Below are 26,111 nucleotides of genomic sequence, written 5' to 3'. Positions count from 1 at the left end.
GTGAGCTTGTGCAAATTGTAGCCTCTTTTTCCTATTTGTAGTGGAGATGAGTGGTACCTGGTGGGGTCTTCTGCTGTTGTAGCCCATCCGACTCAAGGTTGTGCGTGTTGTGGCTTCACAAATGCTTTGCTGCATACCTCGGTTGTAACGAGTGGTTATTTAAAGGTCCCATGGCATGGCATTTTTCTATTATTTTATAATGTTTCCTGAGGTGTACTTATATTGTTAGTATGATTTTTACATCATAAAATGTCATAATTTAGAAATAAAAGGCATTTTTCTATACTACTGTTTGCCCTGTGGCTGAAGGCCCTGTTATAAGAGGCGTGTCTGCTGTGAGACTTCAGTAAAAACGCCCACTATTGTGATTGGCTGACATCTTTGCATTTGATATGAGCGGAGGGGGCGTGGTTTAACGAGGTCTACGAGGCACGAGCAGGCACGAGCTGCTGCCAGAGAGATGGATGGACCGAGTTCACTTCACATCAGTTCTGTCAGTCTCAGTTCAGTGAACTGTTTTAGTTACAGCATATACTTCAGGTTATTAGTCTATTTCTAGTCGGAGGGGCTGTCACTCATATCAGAAAGTTAGTAACTTTAGTAAATTATGGATCAGCGCTGACTGGAGACGCAAACCGTTTAGAACGATTCAGTCCGATTTGGTGAACTGATTCGGTTCACTAAAAAGAACCGGTTCAAAAGAAAGATAGTTCGCGAACCGGACATCACTAATGTACCAGAGACTGAGCTCAGCGATTGCTAACAAAGTTATTTATAGTAACTACTGAGTTATGAGAGCGCTGTCAGTCAGCGCGAGTTTATTGTGTTTGTATTTGAGAGTTCTGAATAAACACGAGTCCCAGTCACGCCGAGTCCGTCTTCATCATTATTACCAACTTTGTAACACATGCAAAGTACCATTACAGCTGTCGAGATGAACGAGTTATGAGTAAGTGTTGATAATACCATTATTTTTAGATATGTTCCTATCATATGGAAAGCGTCAGTGGCGCGCATTGAGTACACAGCGCAAACAAAGACAACAGCAGTAATCGAATGTAATCCAGTTTATTGTGGGAATAGCTGGCTAGCCTAGCCCAGATACCCTCACGCTTACCCCCCTTCTGCTTAATCTCGCGCCGCGTTTGGTGCCTCCGCTGTGGGCCAGATGCAGTACTGGGGGTCGGGGATGTTGGAGGCCGACTGGCCAGTGCAGCCCGAGCCTCGGCGTGTGTAAGGTTGATCTCTAAAGATGTTACTCTGCTGATGTTGAGCAGAAACGACTGTATGCACATTGTAGAACAGATAGACGAGACGAGGACGTACAAAAACACTGACTCACAAGATAGAAAACACGAAAACACCGTTCTGTCGGGAGAGAGAGAAGCCGCAGCGTGTGCACGAATAATAAATAATTAGCTACACATAAGAAATCACTGATCACAGATCAGAAGGAACTGAAAAAAGACTTCTGTTTTCATTTGTACATCCAAACACTGAGAAACTGCCAGCGTTCACTCGTTTACAAGCAATGATCTCTTGAGCGTTTGCATGGGCGTGCCAGATTCTCTGGGTGGAGGAAAGGGAGGTAACCGTTCCTGCTTGGATGTCAAACCAGGAGACTTCAGGATTGGCTAGTCTGGCCTGTCATTTTCTCAAGGGCAGAGAAAGACAGCCAGAACTCGGGTTTACACCGATCAACATTTCTATCCACTTGGGGACAATATTCAGGCTAGGGGAACTCATATTAATGTTGAAAAACCTCATAAAATGAAAATTTCATGCCATGGGACCTTTAAGTCAAAGTTGCTCTTCTATCAGCTTGAATCAGTCGGCCCATTCTCCTCTGACGTCTAGCATCAACAAGGCATTTTCGCCCACAGGACTGCCGCATACTGGATGTTTTTCCCTTTTCACACCATTCTTTGTAAACCCTAGAAATGGTTGTGCGTGAAAATCCCAGTAACTGAGCAGATTGTGAAATACTCAGACCGGCCCGTCTGGCACCAACAACCATGCCACGCTCAAAAATCATCTTTCTTTCCCATTCTGACATTCAGTTTGGAGTTCAGGAGATTGTCTTGACCAGGACCACACCCCTAAATGCATTGAAGCAACTGCCATGTGATTGGTTGATTAGATAATTGCATTAATGAGAAATTGAACAGGTGGTCCTAATAATCCTTTAGGAGAGTGTATGTCTGTCACAATTTCTTCTAGTTAAAACAAATGTTTATTTTGACAGGTTTTAGTGAAGACCTGTTTCAGAGTGTATTTGACTGGTTTTTATTCAAATAAAATGATGAAAATGCTTATTAGGTGTTCTTTCAGACCAGCTCTGGAAATGTTCATGTGTTAATTTCCAAATATGGTTTGTGTGACGTTAAAAACACCACGAGCATCACGCATACTTGAGTATGTAGTAGACGAAAGGGCGCTGCTCATTCAGAGACAGAACAACCAGATCATATATTTATATAGCAGTGTTTTGCTCTTTAATATTCACATACAATGTCGCAATTTGATTTATTGCACAGCTCTACTTTCGATGCATTCATTCATCCATCAGTTTGCGTGTTTTACGTGACATTTGCTTTATACAGTAAATTAAATTGTCATAACTAGATTCTGGGATTCCCTCTCCATCACAGAAAACATTCGGCCTTAAAGGGGTACTTCAGCGCTGGGAAGATGAATGTGTATTTAAACTGGTTCATTTATGTAGTAGAAATGTGAAATTATTTTTGAATTTGGTGCTTTCTAGACTGAGAAAAGACAGAAAATTTATTTTTGTCTCATGTGGATGAAAGACAACAACTCCCAGAATGCACTTGCTTTGCTGCTCAACGAGGCCACTCCCAAAGCCACGGCCACTGGTTATCACTTGCCCATCATGACACCGCCCCCACCGTTGTTTTGATTTTAATAGTAATAAAATAATTTTGTTCAGTTAGAGAACAGACACTACAATTGACCTACCGGTAAGCCCCGCCACCCTTAGTTACTGTTGCTAACTCGGACAAACAAACGGAGTTGCTATATCTTACAATGACAGCTGTCAGTGTGAAAATCTTATCCCAAGATGTTTTTGGACACAGAATGTAGCATACACCCCGTCCAAATGAAGTTTATTATGTCCTTTTTCATTCCAAAAAATCATCGTAAGAGCTGAACAAACAAAGCATAAGAAGTGTGCATTAACGTCTCATTCTCTCTTCAACTCACGTCAACTATCTCTCTCAGTTGCGCTCTCCGTTGCATTACCATTAACATACACAGCAAATTACACAAATACACTCATACAACTAACAGTAAACAAACATATACACAGAGCTTATGACTTTTCCGGGGTGCAGTTAATAACTGGTAAACTTTATATCTGCAAAACAACTCAGATAAACTGCGCGCAAGCTCTCCCTTTCACTACCCGTAGACTATAATACCGTAAAACTTCAAATAATAGCCGAGTCCCAAATAGACGCCTGTCTCTTTTAAACGCCTGGTGTGACGACAGGTTTGGGTAAATAAAGGCCGGTCTCAAATAGACGCCGGGTCTGTTTTTTAGTATCGGGCTGTATTTGATCTTCTCAAACCCGTCACATCGTCTGTTCTATGTTTTGATTAAATCTCACGTGACAGACGTAACCGTTCATGAACGACTCATCACTATGGCAACATAACGAGGTTAACGAACTTTCAGTCTTCAGTTTTTCTTAATTCTCTCAATACCACCATGGAGAAAAGTATAATTTGACATTTAAGCTGACAGTTGTCAAATTTCAAGCGTGGGTAAAGCTGGATACGGAGCGGCTGAAAAATTCCTTTAATGCTTGCGCGCAGACGTGCGCGTGTGTTTGTGTGTGCGAGGGAGAGGGAGGAGATATATTTCATTAACTTCGGGATGTTATCCTTAGGTATGTGGCCTGACAGTAGCTTCTGATGGAAGCGAGGACCACATTATCCATTGTTTCAAAGAGGGAGAGCCGTGCGCATCTGGGCGGAGCTGTTAGTGCGAGCAAGGCAGGCAGAGTTAGCGGAGGCTGGAGAGGGACAAGTGGAGGAGGAATTCGCCCATGAACTTGAATCAAGAATCGCGGGGATGATGATAGTGATGTATAGAGTAATTTTCTATCACATGATTGGAGTTGTTTTACAGGGTAGCCTTCATTCTTTCTTGTTGATGTGTTTCGGGCAACAAGTTCATACGCTCAATGGATTTTAGCGGTAATTTATATTGTTCTATTTCTGCCCATTCCTGTCACATCGTTTCGTTTTTTGTGCTGCCAATAATCTAAGACATTTCTTACATTAAATGATTTGTTAAACACATTCAAATTAATTATAAATAAAACGTAATATAATGTGGTAACCTCCTACCGTCATGCTTGAACATCTCAACACTAAGGTCTCTTATAGACGCCTGTTTCAAATACAAGCCGGTGCAGTTCGGTGATTTGGGTAAATAGAAGCCCGGGCTTTTATTTGAAGTTTTACGGTACCCATCAAAATAGGAGTCCTCCTTAGTAGGACAGATAATGTAGACCTTAAACATATCTAAAATTAAATTAATTTCCATATAACCAGTTTAATATGGAGAGGCACTGAAATGTAGACCTTCGTGTTTTTGACCTACAGTGTTACATGACGTGAGAACAGTTAGTTATTTCGGTTTGTATGTTAGCAGGGACTTTAATTGTTACTTAATGAGAGTATGACAAACAGAAAATCCTCTCAGGATCCCTGGAATCAGTGTTAAAGTACCTCAGGCACAACATTTTAGCATTTTTGTAGCGTAAACACCATCAAACCGATGAGAGCTTCGGAATTTCCAATGTTTCTCTATGGCGCTGACACCTAAAAATGTCCGAGTTCCGGTCCCAGCACAACTGATACTCAACTGCTATTGGCTCATCTGCGTTCGAGGGAGGGGCTTACCGATAGGTCAATTAGTCAGATTGCATTCATCATGAGAGCGAAAAGCTGATCAGAGCTCAGGTAAGCGTTTCAGTCATTCAGGAAGCGTGTCCAGTCTGGCGCGTTTTCAGATCATGCCTATGGAAGCTTAACTTTCATAGGAATTCATTGAAAAGTTGAAACACTCCCTTTGCTCTGCATCGCTCTGTTATGAATGCCCGAGCTGAGTGGCCGTGCGCATTTACATTCTGTGAGTGAGATCCCACCCCTATGGGCGGGTTGAAAACATGCGGAACTAGCTTTTTTGGATTGTGTTGGAGCCATCAAAATCAAAATTTGTTTATATTTACAAAATACAATTAAGTTGTTCAGTTAAAATATTGGAAATCTGCTCTTGTAGTTGTCATGTAAACAAAGCTGAATGAGAACAAATCACAGATTCTTGATTTTCTTGATTTGAGGTTGTAGCTTAAAGCAGTGGTTCTCAAACCTGTCATGCGGACCCCCCACCAGTGCACATTTTCCATGTCTCCCTCATCTAACACACCTGATTCAACTCATAAGCTCATTAGTAGAGACAGCAAGACTTGAATTGGGAGTGTCTGATAAGGGAGACAAACAAAATGTGCAGTGGTAAGAGGTTCCCAGGACAGGTTTGAGAACCACTGGCTTAAAGGATCATGAAACCCCAAAACAAATTTTTAGATATGAACAAATATGTACAGGATTGCACATCACTGAAAACACTAAAAGCACTCATACATTTTATCAACAAGTGGAAATTGGTTATTTTGGCATTTTTCTGAGCAATTTCAGTCTTTCAGAGGTAGAAGCGTGCTTTCGGATTGTGTGAATGGCTGCCGGCACGATTCTACGACAGCCGGTTCTGAACGCTTCTCTGCATTTATTCATGAGAAAGAGCTCTTTTAACCCAATCACTGCTGTAGTATGCATGAAATAGCATTACAGCGGAAAATCGAAACAACATGCGGAGCGTGCAAGAGAGCGGTTTCTGAACACCACAATGAGTTTAACAAAGTTAGCTAGGCGGATCATATAGTTTATATACAGACCAGAGCAAGCGTGTATCAAGTTTTTATGGACACATTTCATATACTCTGGTGCTCTAAACATGAACCAGCACTGTGTATGCGCACATATTTAATCACATCTTCTCCAAATGAAATATATGTGCAAATAAGGACACTGATATAGCTGTATGTCTGATCATGAACGCGATGACAAGGAATTATTCTGATACACAGTTCAAAGTACTGTAAGATTACAAATTTAAGAAAGTACATTGTATTTAGCATTTAAGGTAAAAATAATGATATCAGATTAATTAAAATTAATTAAAAAAAACAGTTCCTGTTTCTCTTCATTGTAAGTAAAATGAGCACCATTTGTCTTTAATGGCTCTTGGAGCCCTTGAGTGATTGAATTATCATCTATACATTTGAATGACACTGTTATGCTGATTGAATCTGGACGGGTGACACCTTTATGTCTGAGGTGTGTCCTTAAACCTATACAATTACCTATACAGCGTTTGCATTCCTTTGTTTGAATGTCTCCTCTCCTGCTGTATAATCCCTCCCCCTAAAATGTAGATAAAATACAATGTACAACTCCTTTAGTTAGACTTGATGACCTCAGCGGAAAGATGGCACGTTTTTCTCAATAAAGAATCCTTGTGAAGAACCTATCCAAGTCTCCTGGTCTCTTCTTCAAACAAGGAAAAGGAAATTCACAACAGTTTTGGTGCCGTGACCCAGATAGAGCTCCTCATCTGAATCCAGAATCCAGATTGAAACTTCAAGCTCCAAGACAACCCGCCTACAACCCTGAAGTATTTCAGCCAGGGTACACTGAAACTTTAGGACAGCTTGCTCAGGCTCTTCTAAGAGCACAAAAAGAACAGGAAAAAAGTGTTTGGGCTGTGAGGAGCTACCTTTCCCCTGTGATCCATCACAATGACCAGATAATTTTTGTGAAAGGTAGCATCACAGCCCTGAACATTGTTTTACAGTGTGCACCAGTCACGAACCCATCCTCATGCATGATGTCTGCAATGACTGAAGTTTTGTTAGAGGATGAAATGACTCATGATTGTGTTACGCTTACATACGCAGCTACGAATGAAATTGCAGAAACTCCCATTGAGAATGCAGAATTGGAGTTGTTTGTTGATGGTTCAGCTCAAATGACTGAAGGTAACATTACAGCAGCTGCAGTGTTGTGTCAGGGAAGGAAAAACTTGACTCATGTGTCACACTGTAAAGTTGTTCCCCCACCAACAGGGATAGGATAGGACACGGAGCAGTGAGGAGCCCAGGAAAGAACCGAATGCAACAGGCATCGGGGGCCAATCCTTGGGTAAAGATTCCCTCGTAGGCATTCCCACACTAGTCCATCCTTACCTCACTGTTCTTTAGGTGTCGCAGGAATTAAGAAATAGGGAAAGAAGGAACAACAATAGCAGACTCAGATTGAACAGATGAGACAACCCTAATGCTGGGCTGTTCCTCCTGAAGTCCACTATCATCTCCACCGTTTTGAGCGTGTTGAGCTCAGGGTTGTTATAACTGCACCAGACAGCCAGTTGTTCAACCTCCAGTCTGTAAGCAGACTCATCACCGTTTTGGATGAAGCCGATGACAGTGGTGTCGTCTGCAAATTTCAGGAGCTTCACAGAGGGGTCTTTAGAAGTGCAGTCAATTGTGTACAGGGAGAAGAGCAGTGGGGAGAGAACACACCCCTGGGGGGCGCCAGTGCTGATAGTGAGAGTCCTGGATGTTAGTTTCCCCAGTCTTACGAGCTGTTGTCGGTTCGGTGCAGGAGGTGATGAGGGACATGTGAAGTGCAGATCAGAGGGGGTGTGTTGTGTGAGACTGGGCTTTTCAAACCTGCAGTAGAATGCATTCAGATCCTCAGCCAGTTGTTGATTCTCTACAGAACGGGGGGATGGTGACTTGTAGTTGGTAATGTTCCTCAAGCCTGTCCAAACTTAAGCCGGGTCGTTTGCTGAAAACTGGTTTCTCAGCTTTTCAGAGTAGCTTCTTTTAGCAACTCTGATCTCCTTTGTCAGTCTTTTTCTGGCCTGGTTATAGAAGACTTTATCCGCACTTCTTTAAGCATCCTCTTTGGCATGACGGAGCTGTTTGAGTTTCCCAGTAAACCATGGTTTTTCATTAGTGAATGTCCTGGTAGGAATGCATGTATCCTCACAGAAACTGATGTATGATGTTATAGTATCTGTGAGCTCATCCAGATCAGTGGTAGCAGCTTCAAAAACAGTCTAATCAGTGCAATCGAAGCAGGCTTGTAAGTTCAGCTCTGCTTCATTAGTCCATCTTTTTACATTTTTTACAGTCCTTATTACCGGTTTAGCTGATTTCAGTTTCTGCCTGTAGGTCGGTATAAGATGGAGCACATGGGGGAGCGAAGGCTGTCCCGTGTGGTCAGATCAAACAGACGTTTTACTGTAGCTCAAATTGCTCAAGAAGGTAATGCTGGTTAATGATAGAAAGGTGTCAGAATACACAGTGCATCACACGTTGTTGCGTAATGGGGCAGCAATGGAAGAAGGTGGCCTGGTCTAATGAATCAAGTTTTCTTTTACATCACGTGGCTGGCCGAGTGCGGGTGCGTCGCTTACCTAGGGAACACATGGCACCAAGATGCACTATGAGAAGAAGGAAAGTGTGATGCTTTGGCCAATGTTCTGCAGGGAACTGCCATTCATGTGGATGTTACTTTAACACGTACCACCTACCTAACCATTGTTGCAGATCATGTACACCCTTTCATGGAAATGGTATTCCCTGGTGGCTGTGGCCTCTTTCAGCAGGATAATGCGCCCTGCCAAAAAACAAAATGGTTCAGGAATGGTTTGAGGAGCACAAACACGAGTTTGAGGTGTTGACTTGGCCTCCAAATTCCCCAGATCTCAAGTCCGATCCATGGAGGCCCCACCTTGCAACTTACAGGACTCAAAGGATCTGCTGCTAATATCTTGGTGCCAGATATCACAGCACACCTTCAAGGGTCTAGTGGAGTCCATGCATCCGACGGGTCAGGGCTGTTTTGGCAGCAAAAGGGGGACCAACACAATATTAGAAATGATCGCAGTATTTTAAAAATTAATCAAGGTACCCTCAACTCTATTTTTTGGTGAGTTTTTTTCCTCTGTAGTCATAATTTAATATTTATGTGTCTGTATAATGAGTGTGTTGCAGGTCTGTGTTTTATTGGTTGTTGTCTCCCCTAAATCTGTTGCATTATTTTCCTTTTTAACACTGTGAAGCTGCTTTGAAACAATCTGCATTGTAAAAAGCGCTAAATAAATAAAAGTGACTTGACTCTTCCTGCCCTCTACACTCCCACTGTTCCACACTTTTTTTTCATAAAACTTTTTCAACTCGGAGGTGTGACCAACCAGGCTAAAACAGGGAGGGTTTCATGACACTTTAAAATGTTCCCAGCATTACTCGTCATAATTTTATTTTTACAAGAAACCATTACAATTAGAGAGCTCTCTAATCCTATTATTATTAGTAACATTTACAATTTAGAGAGCTCTATAATTCACTATAATTTTTACTAGTAAGAAAACGTCTTTGCTCCGAGGACATTTGCGGCTTAAGTATTTAAGTAAGCTCTGTATATCACAAAAGTTCGGTTTATAAAATAAATTAACCTGATAAGCTTCATGAGCGCGTGCACGGGTTGAAGCGCTATTTTTAGCACGAGTGTAATGTTTGTTAATAGATTTAACGTAAAAAAACATCATTAATCTTGACAAACTATATATCATTCTAAAGGTCTAAACCTCAAGCATCGAGGACAGACCACTGTTTTTCATTGAAAAGCTTATAACGGCTGTATTTTTGCATCAATGTAAGCAATACACATCAACGATTTTATAAATAAAAACAGAGTACATACCTTTAGTGTCCTAATTACGAGCCACACACGCATCCATTGCAAACAATTCCAGAACGAATGGAAAGGTGAGGGTCCACTGAATAACATCCCATAGAGCATTTTAATCCAACGAAACAATAACGGTGTAATATTGATGGTTAATCCTTTGTTTACATTGCATTTCTGCGGAGCGAAGTATCATACTAGACTGTTATGCAATAAAATAATGCACCAAAAACAGTCTCCCGGTAGAATAAAGTGGCATGGGTTTAAAGCTTAGAATGTTACGAACAAAATCCAACTAACCCCACTCAAAAACATGCAAAGATAGCCGCGATATAGTCAAAAATATCCAACCATAGCGATCGTTTTATCTGATGTCATGACGTGCTCATCCAATGATAATGTCTGTTTATCTGGAGCCAATAAAAGCATTGAATCGTCATGACTGACAGAAAATGTAGCCAATGAGCACACGATTCCAACGAGACCTTGCATGTGTATGTTTGTCACATGGGCGTGAATATTTATTCATCTGAATGTGCCAATGTGGCGCTATCTCCGACGAGATGCTGCGAGCCTGACACCCCCCATCTGACAGCTAAAAGCTAACGCGCTAGTAAACAAACAGAGGTCTCTTTGTAGTAACTGTTTGCTAATCTTACTAACTGGACGGAATGTATTATCCAATGGATCGTCAAAAGAAGTTTTTATTGTGCTGAAGATGCTTTATTTGAGCTCACTCGAAGCAGCGATGTGAAAAAGGAGAGTGAACACAGCGGTGACGGTGCTTGTTGACAGAGAAGTTGATCCAATAACATACCGGTGAGTTGCTATGTGTAGTTGTTTATGTATATTGAGAATGTGTGTGAGAATGTATGTATTTTATTGTTTCTGTGTGCTAGAAAAAATGCAATATACCAGTATGCATTATACATATGCTGATATTTTGCATTTTTCCTAGCACACATGGGGAAAAAGTATATAATTTTTCCCCATGTGTGTGTAAATAAAACATATATATATATATATAACACATGTAATTGTTTATATATATATATATATATATATATATATATATATATATATATATATATATATATATATATTGAGACTGTATTTATTTTATGTTTTTCCTGTGTGCTAGAAAAATTACAATATACCAGTATGCATTATACATATGCTGATATTTTGCATTTTTCCTAGCACACATGGGGAAAAAGTATATATAATTTTTCCCCATGTGTGTGTAAATAAAACATATATATATATATAACACATGTAATTGTTTATATATATATATATATATATATATATATATATATATATATATATATATATATATATATATATATATATATATATATATATATATATATATTGAGACTGTATTTATTTTATGTTTTTCCTGTGTGCTAGAAAAATTACAATATACCAGTATAGATTATACATATACTGATATTTAGCATTTTTTCTAGCACACACAGAAAAAAAAAAAATATATATATATAATATATAAAATGCATTTTTTTTCCCCTGTGCTACAAAAACAAATTGACGAAAAAAGAAAAGTTCTGGACGGCCGACCATCTGTGTGATTGTTGAATGCTCACTGTTTCACCGGCCATTATATTGATTGTAGGACTGTGTGCGAATGTATGGGCCGCCGTCAATATGAATGCTCACTGTATAGCCGGCCGTTAGATTGATGCTTGGGCTGTGTGAGAATGTATGGGCCGCCGTCAATATGAATGCTGTCTAACCGACTGCCCATCAGTTTCATTGTTCATGGGATGGCCTGTAATTACAGTGAATGATGACAGTGTGATTGTTGATTGAATGGGCAAACTATACAGAAATAGGACATGCAGTGCTAATTCTCATTCCTTTCCTTGCCATTCTACAGGCATCAGGTTGAGTCTTCAGATGAGCTATGGCATCCAAGCACCAGCCAACCAGCAGAAAAGAGAAGAACGCTTTCAGATTCTTCAAGATCTGCACTTGCTGTTGTAGACCTGAATCCGCCAGTAAAAGGCCAGTAAATGTTTTTTTTTTTTACATTTGCAAATTGTGTGTGTTTTTATAGCTATATATTTATATTATATTGTTATTTATATTACTAGTTATATTTATAGTTATTATACTTATATTACTTGTTGTATTTTCAGTTGCAAAGAAGTTTAGCTCTTTTTTATTAATATTTCATTTTTATTATATTTTTATAAGTTCTGTTGTACAAATAAATCACTAATACAAAGTCTTATGGTTCTGCCTATTATTTTATAGTTGAAAAAGCATTCAAGCATCATATATGATGGCTAAAACAGCTTGCAGTACACTTCATAACATTAGGTTATCAAGTCTCCTGTAGGTTTCTTGGCACCTGGACATATTCTTAGAAAAAAGCATGCAGGAACCCCATTTTTCATGATATCTTCGTCAAATTTTAAATATAAACTGATGAGACTTTTGCCTTTCAATTCATTAACTAACTGGATTCCTCCAGGCTTATTTTCATATATTTTTACATCAAATAATAAAGTGTTCATTGTAGCACAAATCATCTTCAAGACACTTCAACTTCTATAACTGTTTGTCTTTCTAAGTTTTTTTCTACTTTAATGTTTGGGTAATAAACTGTAAAGTGTCTTCTTTTTAAAGATGTCTAAATTGTGCATGTAGTGCAAATTGTTTAGCAACTGCAATTGTTTTAGTTGGGAGATGTCATTTCTGGGGATGTGCCTCAAGCAGGCGGAGGGAGAAATGGAACAGACATAGTCTTGGAAAAAAGCTTGCAGGAACCACATTTTTCATTATATCTTCCTCAAACTTGAAATATAAACTGATAAGTCGTGTGGCTTTCAATCCATAACTGAACTGGATTCCTCCAGGTCTATTTTCATATATTTTTACATGAAATAATACAACATTCTGTGTAGTGCAAATAATTTTTGAGGCATTTCAACTATTATAATTTTGTATCTGTTTGAGAATTATCAACTCTGATTGCTTTTTAGTAGAGTCCCAAGTGTCTTCTTTCCAAAGATACCTTAATTGTGCCTGTAGCACACTGTTCTCAGGAGCTATAATTGTTTTAATTCAGGTAGGTCGTTTTCAGCTGTGAGCCCCAAAGTGGGGTTGCAGTTTAACAGGTTAAATGAAAAAATATATAAACAATAGGAGATAGTTTCAATGTGGTTTATTAGAACACTAGTGTGCAAAAATGTATTCCTACGACATGCCAAACTTCTTAGGCTTTATCAGCATTAAAAGTTAAATATCATTGCTGCTTTTGCGGTGCAAATTTCGTTTGGAAAGATGAAAATAGTACGTTTTCATCAGGTATTTTATCTACGGGTCACTACATTACAGATTTCTGCTCATTCAAAATCAGATACAGATAACTAAGCAGATTAGCACTGTAAGATTACAATTGTTTGAATGCATTAGAGAGAGCGATTGCGTGTGTGAATAAGTGCAACCTGTTTAAAATGTGCTTTCACCCAATTATATTCAATAGGTGTAGAAGGTACAAAAATCATTAATGTCCATAGCATCATCATAATCTTTACATTCTTTTGATTTGAGTGATCGATCTGAATCAAGCTAGTTAAATGTGTTTAACGTGTGAGTTCTGGATAAAAATGCAGTTATATTATGGGCTGTTGGCATAAATTGTTCTCGTGATGGAGCGGTAGTGGAGCGCTCTCGGAGCGAGTGAAAACCACAACGCTACGACTTTTAAAAATCCGCTCCTAACTCCATTCAAAATCACGCTGCTCCACTCCTTGCTCCGCTCCCACTCCACTCCACATACTCACATACTCTGGTAAGAACTGAATTAGAGCGCTTTAAATTGGAATTCTAACTCTGTAATTGCTTTCTTACTAGTTAAAAACATAATTGTAGAGCACTATCAAGTTCTTACTAGTAAGAATTGCATTGTAGAGCTCTCTATTCAGCACTACGTCGTTATGATAATTATGCCTCATGCATATTCACAAAATGGGCGACTACACTGCCAGGTTGTTCAGTTAAGCCATTTTTTTTGGATGAACAGCAACGCAGAAGCTCCCATGATCTGTTAAGCATTATTTCTACCATACACCGTCTGGTGCTACTTGGACACGTCATCAGTGATGATCCCAGGGTCAACAGGTGTTTCGGGTCTTTAATCAACAGACACCCTCGCCTGGGCGACCCTGCCGGGGGTGATCAGTCCCCAGCCTGTGTCCAAGTGGCATGCTACTCCACGGATCCCCCCTCCGGATCCACAGCCATTGTGAGGCTTTTTCAGCAGCCTCTGAGATGTTCTTTATGGCTCGTCTGCACAGTTGTCCATTAACTCCAAGGAGTTTGGGTGTTCAGAGCAACGACTGTCCGGCAAAGCCCCTACAACCAACCTCCACTGGCTCGATGCGTACCTTCCAGCCGCTGCTCCTGCACTCCTCCACCAGCTCTGCATACTTGGCTCTCTTGCGCTCGTTTGCCTCCTCCAATCTGTCTTCCCAGGGGACAGTAAGCTCCACAATGACCACCTGCCTGGTCGATTCTGATGTTATCACCACGTCTGGGCGGAGTGAAGTTGGGAACTTAAGCTGTATTCTCAGGTCCACTTGGAGGTACCAGTCTCTTGCATTGGAGAGGAGCCCACCTGATGAGCGTAGCTGCTGTTGTGCCTTCTCCCAAGCTCTGACAAAGGAGATGGTATGCTTGGAGGGATACTGACACTTACTGTTCTGTATCGCTGCAGTGATTGTATCTGCCAGAGCCCTAAGGACCTGATCATGGCGTCAGCGATACCGCCCATCCCCCAAAGCCTTTGGACAGCAGCTAAGGATATGCTCCAGTGTGCCACTCCTCTGGCACAGTTGGCATGCTGGAGAGTCTACCAAGCCCCAGCGGTGCAGGTTGGATGGGCTAGGTAGAAGGTCATACGCCGAACTGATGAGGAACTTGATGCGCATTGGTTCAGAGCTCCACAACTCTGCCCAGGTGATCTTGCGCTGCTCTGCGTTCTCCCACCTAGTCCAGGCGCCTTGCTGCTGCATACCAACCATCTTGGTCAGGCGTTCTTCCTCCACCTCTGCCCGCACCTCGTCCTGCACCAACTGACACTTCTCCCTCCCTCTTGCTTTATTGTAGCGTGGCTTAGGAAAACTGCCCAGGCCAGCACGTCCCACCGCCACGTTACCAAACAGGATACCATGCCTCAGCCGTGCCTCCGCTCTGTCCACCGCTTCCTGTGCCTGCCACTTCCTTCCAGTCTTAAAGCAAATTATGTACAAGTAAAACTACATTTTGGTTAAAATCATTATAAAATGATTATACTTTATAGAGTGTTTATCAGTTTTGTTCAAGGTAATTAAAGCAACAGTTTTTCAATAATGAAAGAATATGTAAAACTAGGGTACCTGGGGTAACATTATAATAAATACCTGGCTGACTTTTCAATTTGTTGACATGACATGCTAAGATTCAGGTGTTAATTAACATATATTAAGTTGGATGTCCACTATCCACCTTATAGATAATCACTTTTATAATGAAACCATCATACTTAAAAATATTAAATTAATCATATTATATAATATAGTTATTGTTACTACTGTAAAGCAATATTCAATGCTTTCAGAATAATTTTTAATTCATATGATTTATTATTATAATTAATCATATTTATATAAAAAATATACTAATCAAAATAAACCAAAAATAGAGCAAACTTTACAAAAGTGATTGTTCTGAACAAATTAACTAAGACATTATTAAAAACATTATTTTAGCTAAATAATTTGTATCAATACTTTGTGCCTTTTGCCCCATGCTGGCCCACCTTGCCACCTCATACATTTATAAGATTTTTAAACAAACAAACCACTTTTACGACTTATGTTCTCATCAATGTTAAAATTATTTAAAACATTTTTCAGCAATCATGGGAGCAGTGAAAAGCAATTTTTTCTTAAAGAGATCCCCTGGTGTTAAGACTTGTATGGTTTAATATAACATAAATGATGTTTCTTACTGAAATATGTAGTAGAAAACCCATGAAAGATCTACGTTATTTAAAAAATCCATTATGTTTGGACAATGGGCGGTGCCATTTTGTTTACGTTCTAGGTCGATGACGTAGAATGGTTGCACTCGGCAATCAACTGGCGCTACCCATAGCTATTTTTACCACAAATTTTTTTTTAAATCTCTCACAAGGCCCTAGTAAGACACTGATTATCTGGTTCAGGTGTGTTTAATTGGGGTTGGAGCTAATGCTGGGTACACACCAAAAGATTTTTTACATCTTATAAGATTTTCAAAATGTGATAGACCACACACATGAGGACAAATAATCCTAGATTGAACCGTTTTGCTCCTATAATGTGTGGTGTGCCATGATGTGATAAAGACAGCACACCACACACGAACAGATTTTCCCCACTGTAAACACAGGAATTCTTGCAAAATCCCGCGAGACTTCAGAATAAGTATGGCAGTGATTGGCACAAATGTCAATTTAGATCTTGATTCAATATCAATTCATATGGCCTACTGTACATGTAAGGAAAGTTTGCCTTTTTAGCCCTATTTTAAACTTTTCTTGGGTAAATTATATTTGCTTGGAATCATTAATATTCACTTGTGTGTGCTTATATAAGTATCATTAAAAATATTAGGATGTAAATTGTCAACGTTTTAAAATTTCACATTTAAAGAAATCTAGTGTTTGATCATAAATATGTATTAAAATGCAAAACCTAAAAATAAGTAAACAGTTATGATCAGCAATACTTTGAGCAACCAGACTAGATACATGTATATGTGAGCGCTCCGTGATCCACATACATGAGCGCGCACGCCGCCGGGAGATGAGAGCATGTCGGAACTCTGTTTTTCCATGCCTCTGGCTTTAACTTTTATGCCACATTAGCGCCAAAACGCTATATTTATTGTTTGAATTTCGTATTCAAGTTTAAAAGCTTAGACTTTCAAGTTTCATATCAAAAGCAGGGTTGAGAGAAAGAGAGAGAGACGCATGAGTGACAGAGAGATGGAGAAAGAGAGCATGGAAAGGAAATTAACGAATACGCTGTGTGTTTTAAATAGCGTTAAAAAGTTAATGAACAACGTGCAATATGTGGCGGCCGGTTGATTCTGTTGCGCACCGCCACTAATTAGTCAATGTGTGAGAAACACTGATGTTACAGAGTGAGCTAGAGCCTAGAGGTGAGTAAAAAAAAAATAATCACACTGCTGTTTCTTTATAATTGTTGTCCTCAGGTGTCTCTTGGAAAATAGCTATATTATTCTCTTTGAAATTGCCTTATTAAATAAACTTGAAATAATTGTTTTTATAGTCGGAGTTATAGTCAGTTCATGACTATTTCATCTCTCAGCGTGCTTTCGGATTGAATATTATTTTGTTTCTTGTGAGTGTGCGCGAGTTTGTCCTTGGGGTTCCCCCCACACCACAGGAAAATCTGATAAAATAATCTTTAGAACCATCAAGATAATCGGGACATAGCTAGGATTGTCGGAAGGGGGGAAATCGGCCCAAAATCTGCCCGATTATCTTTTGGTGTGTACCCAGCATAACACTGCGAGCTTCATGCTTTCTAACTTTTTTCTCTTTTTGTCGCAATTATTCTGCTTATTGTACATAAAATATAAGAAGTTTATATCAGTAGTCCCATATTCATTGTGACCACATAGTCTGTTTACAATGTCTACAATTGTAACAGATGTTTACATTTACCAATGTCTTTATACAGTGTGTGTATATGCCTATAAATATAAGTACTGTAGTAATTGTTATATTGGAATTACGTAGTGATAGTGTTAGGATGTACCAGCAGTCAGAGGTGTAAAATACATGACAGGGGGCAAAAATGCACAGTCCAGTGTGTTTTTAAGGTGAAAAATTATAAATATATACAGTAGCAATAATGGGGGAAAAAATATATATAATACAAGGGAAAATAAATTAGCAATAAACGAATGCAAGCTGGCTATGCCAATGTACAGGCCCAAAATACAAACGCGATTCAATCCCTCCTACTACCCCCTCTTCCCTAAAATGGCTGCCTCTTTTATAGGCTTTGGCTCCTCCTATTTTTGGACCATACCACTTTAGGGGAAAACCTATAAGTTAAAAAACAGGTGATGAGGCACAAGCAAACAAAACTTCACGATATAACTCTACAACAACATATATTATTTACAACTGTTAACATGTACAGAGCTCAAAACAATAAAGACAAAACATATAAGGAAACACTTACAACCCAGGTTCCCTCCCTCCCCCATGAGGTCAGAACCAGATGAAGTAATCTTTGAACAAATGGTAGTTTAAATATGGCCACTTTCCATGTGTACTGGTTTGGCAAGTGAGAGGTGCACCAGAAGGTATGTGTAGCTGTTTGAAATGCATTGAATTACATTGATAACTGAATGTAATTAAATAAACTTCCATGGTGTAAAGTATTTTTGGTGTTCTTTTCTGTGTAATGATATTAGACAGCATGCATCATTGAGCATTAAACGTTTAAACAAATTTCAGCCTTAAACAAACAAAACAATGGAAAAACAATGAAACTAGCAACTTGAGACGATTAATGGGATGTTACAACACCAACATCGGGGCTACAAACACACAACTACACAAGGATGGTATATTTGCCGGCATTCAGGTTGTGTATGTGTAATAGTGGAAACAGTTTGTTGTGTGCACATACCCATGTTCAGTCCCTTCAAAATAAGAGTCCAGGGTCACAGTCAGTCTGTGACAGATAGATTACCCTGCACAGCCAAGTATACATTGGATTGATATTTATAATTTAAATTGTATTTGATGTGTGCATTAAGCACTATAAAAATACAAGTATTGGATCGGGACTCGATATCGGAAGATACTCCATATTCAATGACTTCTGAGGGAAAAATAAATACGTAGGTTTTGGTAAACAAACTTTAAATGTTTTTATTATTGTGACTTGACTTGCTTGGTTTGTGTGCACTTGACTTGAGACTTGATGTTAGGGACTTGAGAGTTACCTGCTCCCACCTTACATATTTTCATTGACAAATCTCACTTACTGACAGGCGATGTGAGCACATGCTCTCTTGTAAAATGTTTATGACATGCAGCTGTGCGCTAATCTCGTCAGTATAAAATCAGCATAAAATCTAGAGACTGCCTCTAGAGCAAGACACAGGCGCCTAAGCTTTACAATGTCACACCACTGGATCATTATATTTGACTGGTATTAGAACTGACCACTGAAATGTTGCTACTCTCTCACTAACTATCCTATTACCCTATATACTACTTGTTTAAAGTCCAAGACCACGGTTGTATTCACCAGAGAAACCATTTACCAGGTGCACAAAAACTCTTTGTGCACCTATAAAAAAATATATATATTAATAACATTTAAATGTGCCACTTACCTTAGACTTGTCTGTGAGAGATTCCAAATATGAATGGTTTCCATAAGGAACTAGTCGATATCTACACAGAGAACATAAACCATATGAGAAATATTTAGAGAATCTCTTTATGTTAATTCATGTAGGCTTCATAATGGTTTGGAAATTATGCTGCTTACACTGGATGCATTGCATTGCAGATGGTAAATGGATGTCCCTTTCTATTTCTGATGTATTACACATGTTTGAGCTAATAAGAGACCAAATGGGTCTGAAATGTGAAAGCATTCAAGCTACATTTATCAAACTTGCATGAGACCCCACAGAATTTCAGTAGCGCACTTCCAAACAAGCTGAAATTCCGAATTGTAATGATTCTAATAACTAAAGTATAACCATAATTGTTCTAAATTCTAAAGAGAAGTGCACACTACAACTATCCTTCACAGAACATAACTGCAGCAACTGCTTAGAATAAACATCTCTGGAGGGAACGAGACATTGTCAGTAGCAGGCACTATGGGAAAACCTCTTTCTCCGAAATATTAAAGCCCTATTGAATCATGCCAGTGAAACACACTGGTCAATGCTGTTCGATATGTCCTGCCTATAAAAAGGGTGCTGAACGCCATTGACCTCAGAATCTTTTGACCAGTGACCTAATATGAACCAGCATGGCTGTGACAGCTGTCAGTGTCAGACAAGTTGCACCAGAAGAACACGGACAGCCACAACCATAGCAGTTGAGAGCAAAAAGGATCTGACCTCATTGAAAGCAGCAATATCACTGATGATTTCATGGGAGAGCAGCAAAATAAAGCCGTACTACCTTACTGAAAGCAGCAGCACAGCCAGAGCAATATTTTTTAACTCACAGAGAAAGTGTAATGCCTCTCTCAGTTCAAAATGCTTACGCTATGTCTGACGTCATAGTTACACTTTTTTTGCAAGTTGAATACAGAAGGCGGTCTGCCGGAAGCTAGATATTTTACTTTAATAGTGTTTTAAATATGGATATTTATCTTTCACAAACTCATTGATTCAAATTAGAAGGCCTTTATTACTATCCCTTTTACACAGTCTGCAACTGCATCAAAAAATGCTACTTGAATCTCTGTTACGCAAAGAGAAAGCTATTCATTAATTCTATGCAGTTTTGCTGCTGAGTTCTCTGGGCCCAAGCTCATCTCAGATGGTCCAAAAGACATTGTAAATTCGTACTGTGTTCAGATGACCACGTTTCAGCATGTTTTGGGGAAAAACAGACATTAAGTTTTCAGTCCCCAAGTCGAAAGGAACCATAAAGACTTTCATCAGCAACAGGTGCAAAAGCAAACACCTCTCATGGTATGGGGGTGCATCAGTGCAAGGTGTAAATTGTGATTGTACAGAGACAATGACCACAGCAGGCCTCATTTTGCATGTGCTACAACATAGTGGTTTCTAAGACACTCTACGCCGTAAAAGGGATGTATTTGACTGGCTTGCCTGCAGTCCAGATCTGTCTCTTTTTGAAAATGTATGGCACATCATGAAAAGGAGAATTGGACAACGATGACCACACCTGTTGAGCAGCTATCTGAGCAACAATTAGTATCCTCAAATCCCAAATGATTCCAAAATTTAATTAAAAGGAAAAGTGATGTGAGATAGTGGTAAACATGCCGCTGTCCCAACTTTTTTGGAGTGTGTTGCAGACATTAAAATTTGTTTATATTTACAAAATACAATTAAGTTGGACAGTGAAAACATTGAACAACTTTTCTTTGTACTTTTGTCAGTTAAATAAAGGTTAGAGTTCTTGATTTTATTGCTTTTTACAAAATGTCCCAACTTTTCAGGAAATGGGGTTGTAAATATTACTGGGGAAGATAGCATTATGACCACTGCTCCAAACAGTGTTGAGACCACTTTAGGTACATAGCCTTTCAAGACTTTAAAGTGTACTTTAAAAAACCTGCACTCACTCTCGTTCTCCCTCAAACTCGCACTACTTCTGGGGTCCTGAGCCTTTAGTCATGCAGTCAAAGCCAGTAGCAGCAATGCCTTGAAAGAAAGCGCTCGCAGCTCAACTGACTGTAAGGGCTTAAAGCACTAGTGTCAGACTCCAAGTGGGCAAAGAAGTTTTTCACATGGGGGTACTTTGAGCAGCACAGGTTAATTCCACTGAGCAGCCAAATTTGTAACTTCTAGTGTAACTTACACAGACAACATCTGTGAAGCGAGCTAAGTGTAACAGGCATAAAGAAAAAAGCTTATCACAGGCATGAAGACGTCAACAATGGTGCCGGCATCACATGTGACATGTACATCACAGCAGTCATGGTTACAGGACCCAAGAGCTCACACCGTGGTGTGTGTGAGAGAGCAAGGCACTATTGCATACATCACAGCAATGCTGGTGCCATTGCATAACTGTTGCAGCAATGAAATTACAAGACAAATGCTAAAAAACATTGATATGAATCGCTCATTCAAATATTGGACAACGATATAGAATCCTGTTACTGCATATAGTGTGGAAATGATCGCTGCACCGCACAGATCCTGCAACATGGTGGCCACGTCACTTCCATGCACAGTATGAATGCTCTAACCGGTTAGCATGGGAAAAGAAAAAATATGCATCACATACACACTGTAACGTGAGTTGAAAATCCACCTTTTTTCAGGTTTTCCTACTTACAAAGCAAGTAGAGGTCTTATTATCATCAGGTCATATTATCATATGTACACTTCAACTGTGAGAGACAGAATCTAAAACAAAAATCCAGAAAATCACATTGTATGATTTTTAAATAATTAATTTGCTTTTTATTGCATGACATAAGTATTTGATCACCTACCAACCAGAAAGAATTCTCTCACAGACCTGTTCGTTTTTTCTTTAAGAAGCCCACCTGTTCTCCACTCATTACCTGTATTAACTGCACCTGTTTGAACTCATTACCTGTATAAAAGACACCTGTCCACACACTCAATCAAACTGACTTCAACATCTCCACAATGGTTAGAAAATGCAAGAAGTTCAAGATGACGGTCAATCTCCCTCGGCCTGGGGCACCATGCAAGATCTCACCTCGTGGGGCATCAATGATCATTAGGAAGGTGAGGGATCAGCCCAGAACTACACGGCAGGACCTGGTCAATGACCTGAAGAGAGCTGGGACCACAGTCTCAAAGAAAATAATTAGTAACACACTACGCCGTCATGGATTAAAATCCTGCAGCACATGCAAGGTCCCCCTGCTCAAGCCAGTGCATGTCCAGGCCCGTCTGAAGTTTGCCAATGACCATCTGGATGATCCAGAGGAGGAATGGGAGAAGGTCATGTGGTCTGATGAGACAAAAATAGAGCTTTTTGGTCTAAACTCCACTTGCCATGTTTGGAGGATGAAGAAGGATGAGTACAACCCCAAGAACACCATCCCAACCGTGAAGCATGGAGGTGGAAACATCATTCTTTGGGGACGCTTTTCTGCAAAGGGGACAGGACTTCTGCAACGTATTGAGGAGAGGATGGATGGGGCCATGTATCGGGAGATCTTTGCCAACAACCTCCTTCCCTCAGTAAGAACATTGAAGATGGGTCGTGTCTGGGTCTTCCAGCATGACAACGACCCGAAACACAGCCAGGGCAACAAAGGAGTGGCTCTGTAAGAAGCATCTCGAGGTCCTGGAGTGGTCTAGCCAGTCTCCAGACCTGAACCCAATAGAAAATCTTTGGAGGGAGCTGAAAGTCCGTATTGCCCAGCGACAGCCCCAAAACCTAAAGGATCTGGAGAAGGTCTGTATGGAGGAGTCGGCCAAAATCCCTGGTTCAGTGTGTGCAAACCTGGTCAAGAACTACAGAAAACGTATGATCTCTGTAGTTGCAAACAAAGGTTTCTGTACCAAATATTAAGTTATGTTTTTCTGATGTATCAAAAACTTATGTCATGCAATAAAATGCAAATGAATTACTTAAAAATCATACAATGTGATTTTCTGGATTTTTGATTTTAGATTCCGTCACTCACAGTTGAAGAGTATCTATGATAAAAATTACAGACTTCTACATGCTTTGTAAGTAAACCTGCAAAATCGGCAGTGTATCAAATACTTGTTCTTCCAACTGTATGTATTGACTTCAACCAAGAAGGTTGTGTATTGCATGGGCATTTTTCAGTAACAGGTTTGTTTTTGTGGCTTGAATAAATATGCTTCATACAGAGAAATAATATAGATCACCCTTTTGTTTATACTGTTTTTTAAAATTCCTTAATTCAAATCCATTAATGCCACTTTGTTCATTTTTTAAGTGAACTTTTGCCTGTATGGAGATTAAAATCACTGTTTTGGACTGCCGCCTTGAGCTTGAGAACGCAATTACAGAATGACGTGACCAGTGTGTGATAAGCCTGCCTGTGAGATATCCAACTGGTGCTTCCCAACTGGTGTGCGACCATTAACGCTCCGCCAAAGCCCTGGGAGACAATTAAGAGGCCACTTTTTCCAAACCATTCTCATAAAAGCTGCATGTCAAAGACTTTTGTGCAAAAAGCACCCTAGTGTCCACATGCAAGTATACTCATGGAGATTATAAGAGATCATTTTAATTATAATATTTGCATGGTATCTGCAAACAGTCATTGAATGTCGTAAAGCTGAAAGCAATACAATGATTCAGAATCAGATTTAATAACAAATATATTAATCTAAGCTGTGACTCTGATAATCAGCTTTTTTCCCCTGATATTTTTGTTTTGACTGCTAGAAGTTTTGAATGGCTGGTAACTTGGTAACCAAATTGGCTAGTGAGTGAAAAAGTTAGGGCCCGGGTATACTTTCGGACGCAGATGGCTGAAGTATACTCGCTCCTTTAATTTCAAACCCTGGTAAAAATGGTAACAAATATGCTAAATATGCTAACAGATTCTAAGAACGTTAAAACATGCGTTAAAGACATGAATTTTCCCTGTATGAATTATGATATAGTTAAGCAGTATCACACAAGCACACTGCCGTTTTCCCAAACATCAGCAGGATTGCAAATGTAATATTCATTTTTAATACAACAGTTCAATAAACTAAGAGGATATTAATTTAAATTTCACTCTATTATTACCAATGAAAATAGTCCCAAGCAATCTATCAGGACGTGCTTCAAACACTATATTAAGGTTAAGGTAAGGGTTTAGGATAAGGTTAGGGTTTAGTATTTGTTTCAGTTTTGTGCAGGCAATCAGCACTTTGACTGACATGCACCAATAAAATCTTTAGAATCAGCTGAGGTTTACACTTTACTGGTTTGAAAAAAAAAAATCATGCCATGCTAAAACATGCCAACAACAACTATCAAGCAACAGAAGACTCACTTCTCAGGGCCTGTTTACACTGTTTTACCTGTTCACTGATTAGACTAATTAGCTTTCATGAAAGAAAAAAAACTGGTGCAAAATATCCTCTAATTGTGTCTGAAGAGGTTTAATCGGATCTGAATGGGTTTCTAGTCATGGCCTAATGGTTAGAGAGTCGGACTTGTAACCGGAAGGTTGCGGGTTCGAGTCTCAGGTCAGGCAGGAATTGTCGGTGGGGGGAGTGAATAACCACCCTCAATACCACGACTGAGGTGAGACCCTTGAGCAAGGCACCAATCCCCCAACTGCTCCCCGGGCGCCACAGCAATATGGCTGCCCACTGCTCTGGGTGTGTGTTCACGGTGTGTGTGTGTGTTCACTACTGTGTGTGTGGACTTGGATGGGTTAAATGCAGAGCACAAATTCCAAGTATGGGTCACCATACTTGGCCACACGTCACTTCACTTCACTTAAGGGTCTGCTGAGGTCTAATGAAGTTTGATGTGGTCTAATGTAGACTAAATTGGTTTGTTTTGACGTAAAAAGTATTTTACACTTTCAGACAAGGCATTAAAAAGTATTTTACACTTTCAGACAAGGCATTTATCTATCTAGTAAATATTTTTTTCATATCCAAGTACCTCTGAAAGCATAGTCCCATCTTGTTTGCAAGTGCATGCAGCAGAAGTACAGTTTGACCCCAGGCTGCATTAATCTCATTCCATTCCACTGGTACGCTGGGTAATCTGCCCAGGCGGAAATTATTTATTGTTCCAAACTGCCCACTGTGCCTGAGAAAGGTGTAGAAAAAAACAAAAGAAAACATGATATGTTTATATGCACAATTTTACCTAATTCAGTTTTGCATAAATGTTTTTATCGTATTCAATGTGCACATAATTCTGTTTTGATGGTGAGATGTTTCTAAAATATTAATATATAATTAATATATAAGAGATATGCAACCAGATATGAAAGGTGGAATTGAAAACGTTGGTTTTCTTGAGTCTGTCTAGTTGAATCTGACAGTAACGCATCTGATTGTCCACACTCTTAAGATCATCATCCAACTCCAGCTGCTGTCTCTTAAACTCACAGTACTCCTTCTGATACCTGAGACGGAAACAAAGATGACAAAATATATTTACTTGGAAACTGACAAAAAGTATTTAAAAGGGTCATATCATGAGGAATCAATGCACTACGATCAATGCACTACAAAAATTCTGTAACAACTTCAAATATATTGTGTGTGACATGTTTTAGATGGAAAATGGCTATTTTCAAGATCATTCAGTTTCTAGCACTGATTTCAATCTGATCTTGACAGTTTGAGCAGTAAATTTTAGCATGGACTGCATTTCGCAATACAAGCTTTGCAAAGAGGCTTTTAAAGGAGGACAACAGCAGCAAATCCGCAGCTCCTCTGTGAGTGCAGAAGTTGTCCCTCTGACATACTAAATGCTAGAGGTGGCCTGGGGAATGGGGATTCCCCTATTAAAA

General features: G+C 39.5%; 1 protein-coding gene across 5 annotated transcripts in view; it reads right to left on the bottom strand.

Annotated features, from left to right (window-relative positions):
- becn1 (beclin 1, autophagy related) overlaps positions 1 to 26,111 on the bottom strand; it is a 134,617-nt gene that overhangs the window by 38,941 nt on the left and 69,565 nt on the right. For all 5 annotated transcript variants that reach the window (XM_079846244.1, XM_079846248.1, XM_079846245.1 and 2 more), the window contains 3 exons: positions 25,575 to 25,721; positions 25,250 to 25,399; positions 19,291 to 19,351 (listed from right to left, as the gene is read on the bottom strand). In XM_079846244.1, the coding sequence (XP_079702370.1) occupies positions 19,291 to 19,351; positions 25,250 to 25,399; positions 25,575 to 25,721 (358 nt within the window). The remainder of the gene's footprint in view (positions 1 to 19,290; positions 19,352 to 25,249; positions 25,400 to 25,574; positions 25,722 to 26,111) is intronic.

Source organism: Gobio gobio (assembly GCF_949357685.1).
Source record: "Gobio gobio genome assembly, chromosome: 20".
Lineage (NCBI taxonomy): Eukaryota > Metazoa > Chordata > Actinopteri > Cypriniformes > Gobionidae > Gobio > Gobio gobio.
This window is presented reverse-complemented; position numbering and strand designations above follow the sequence as displayed.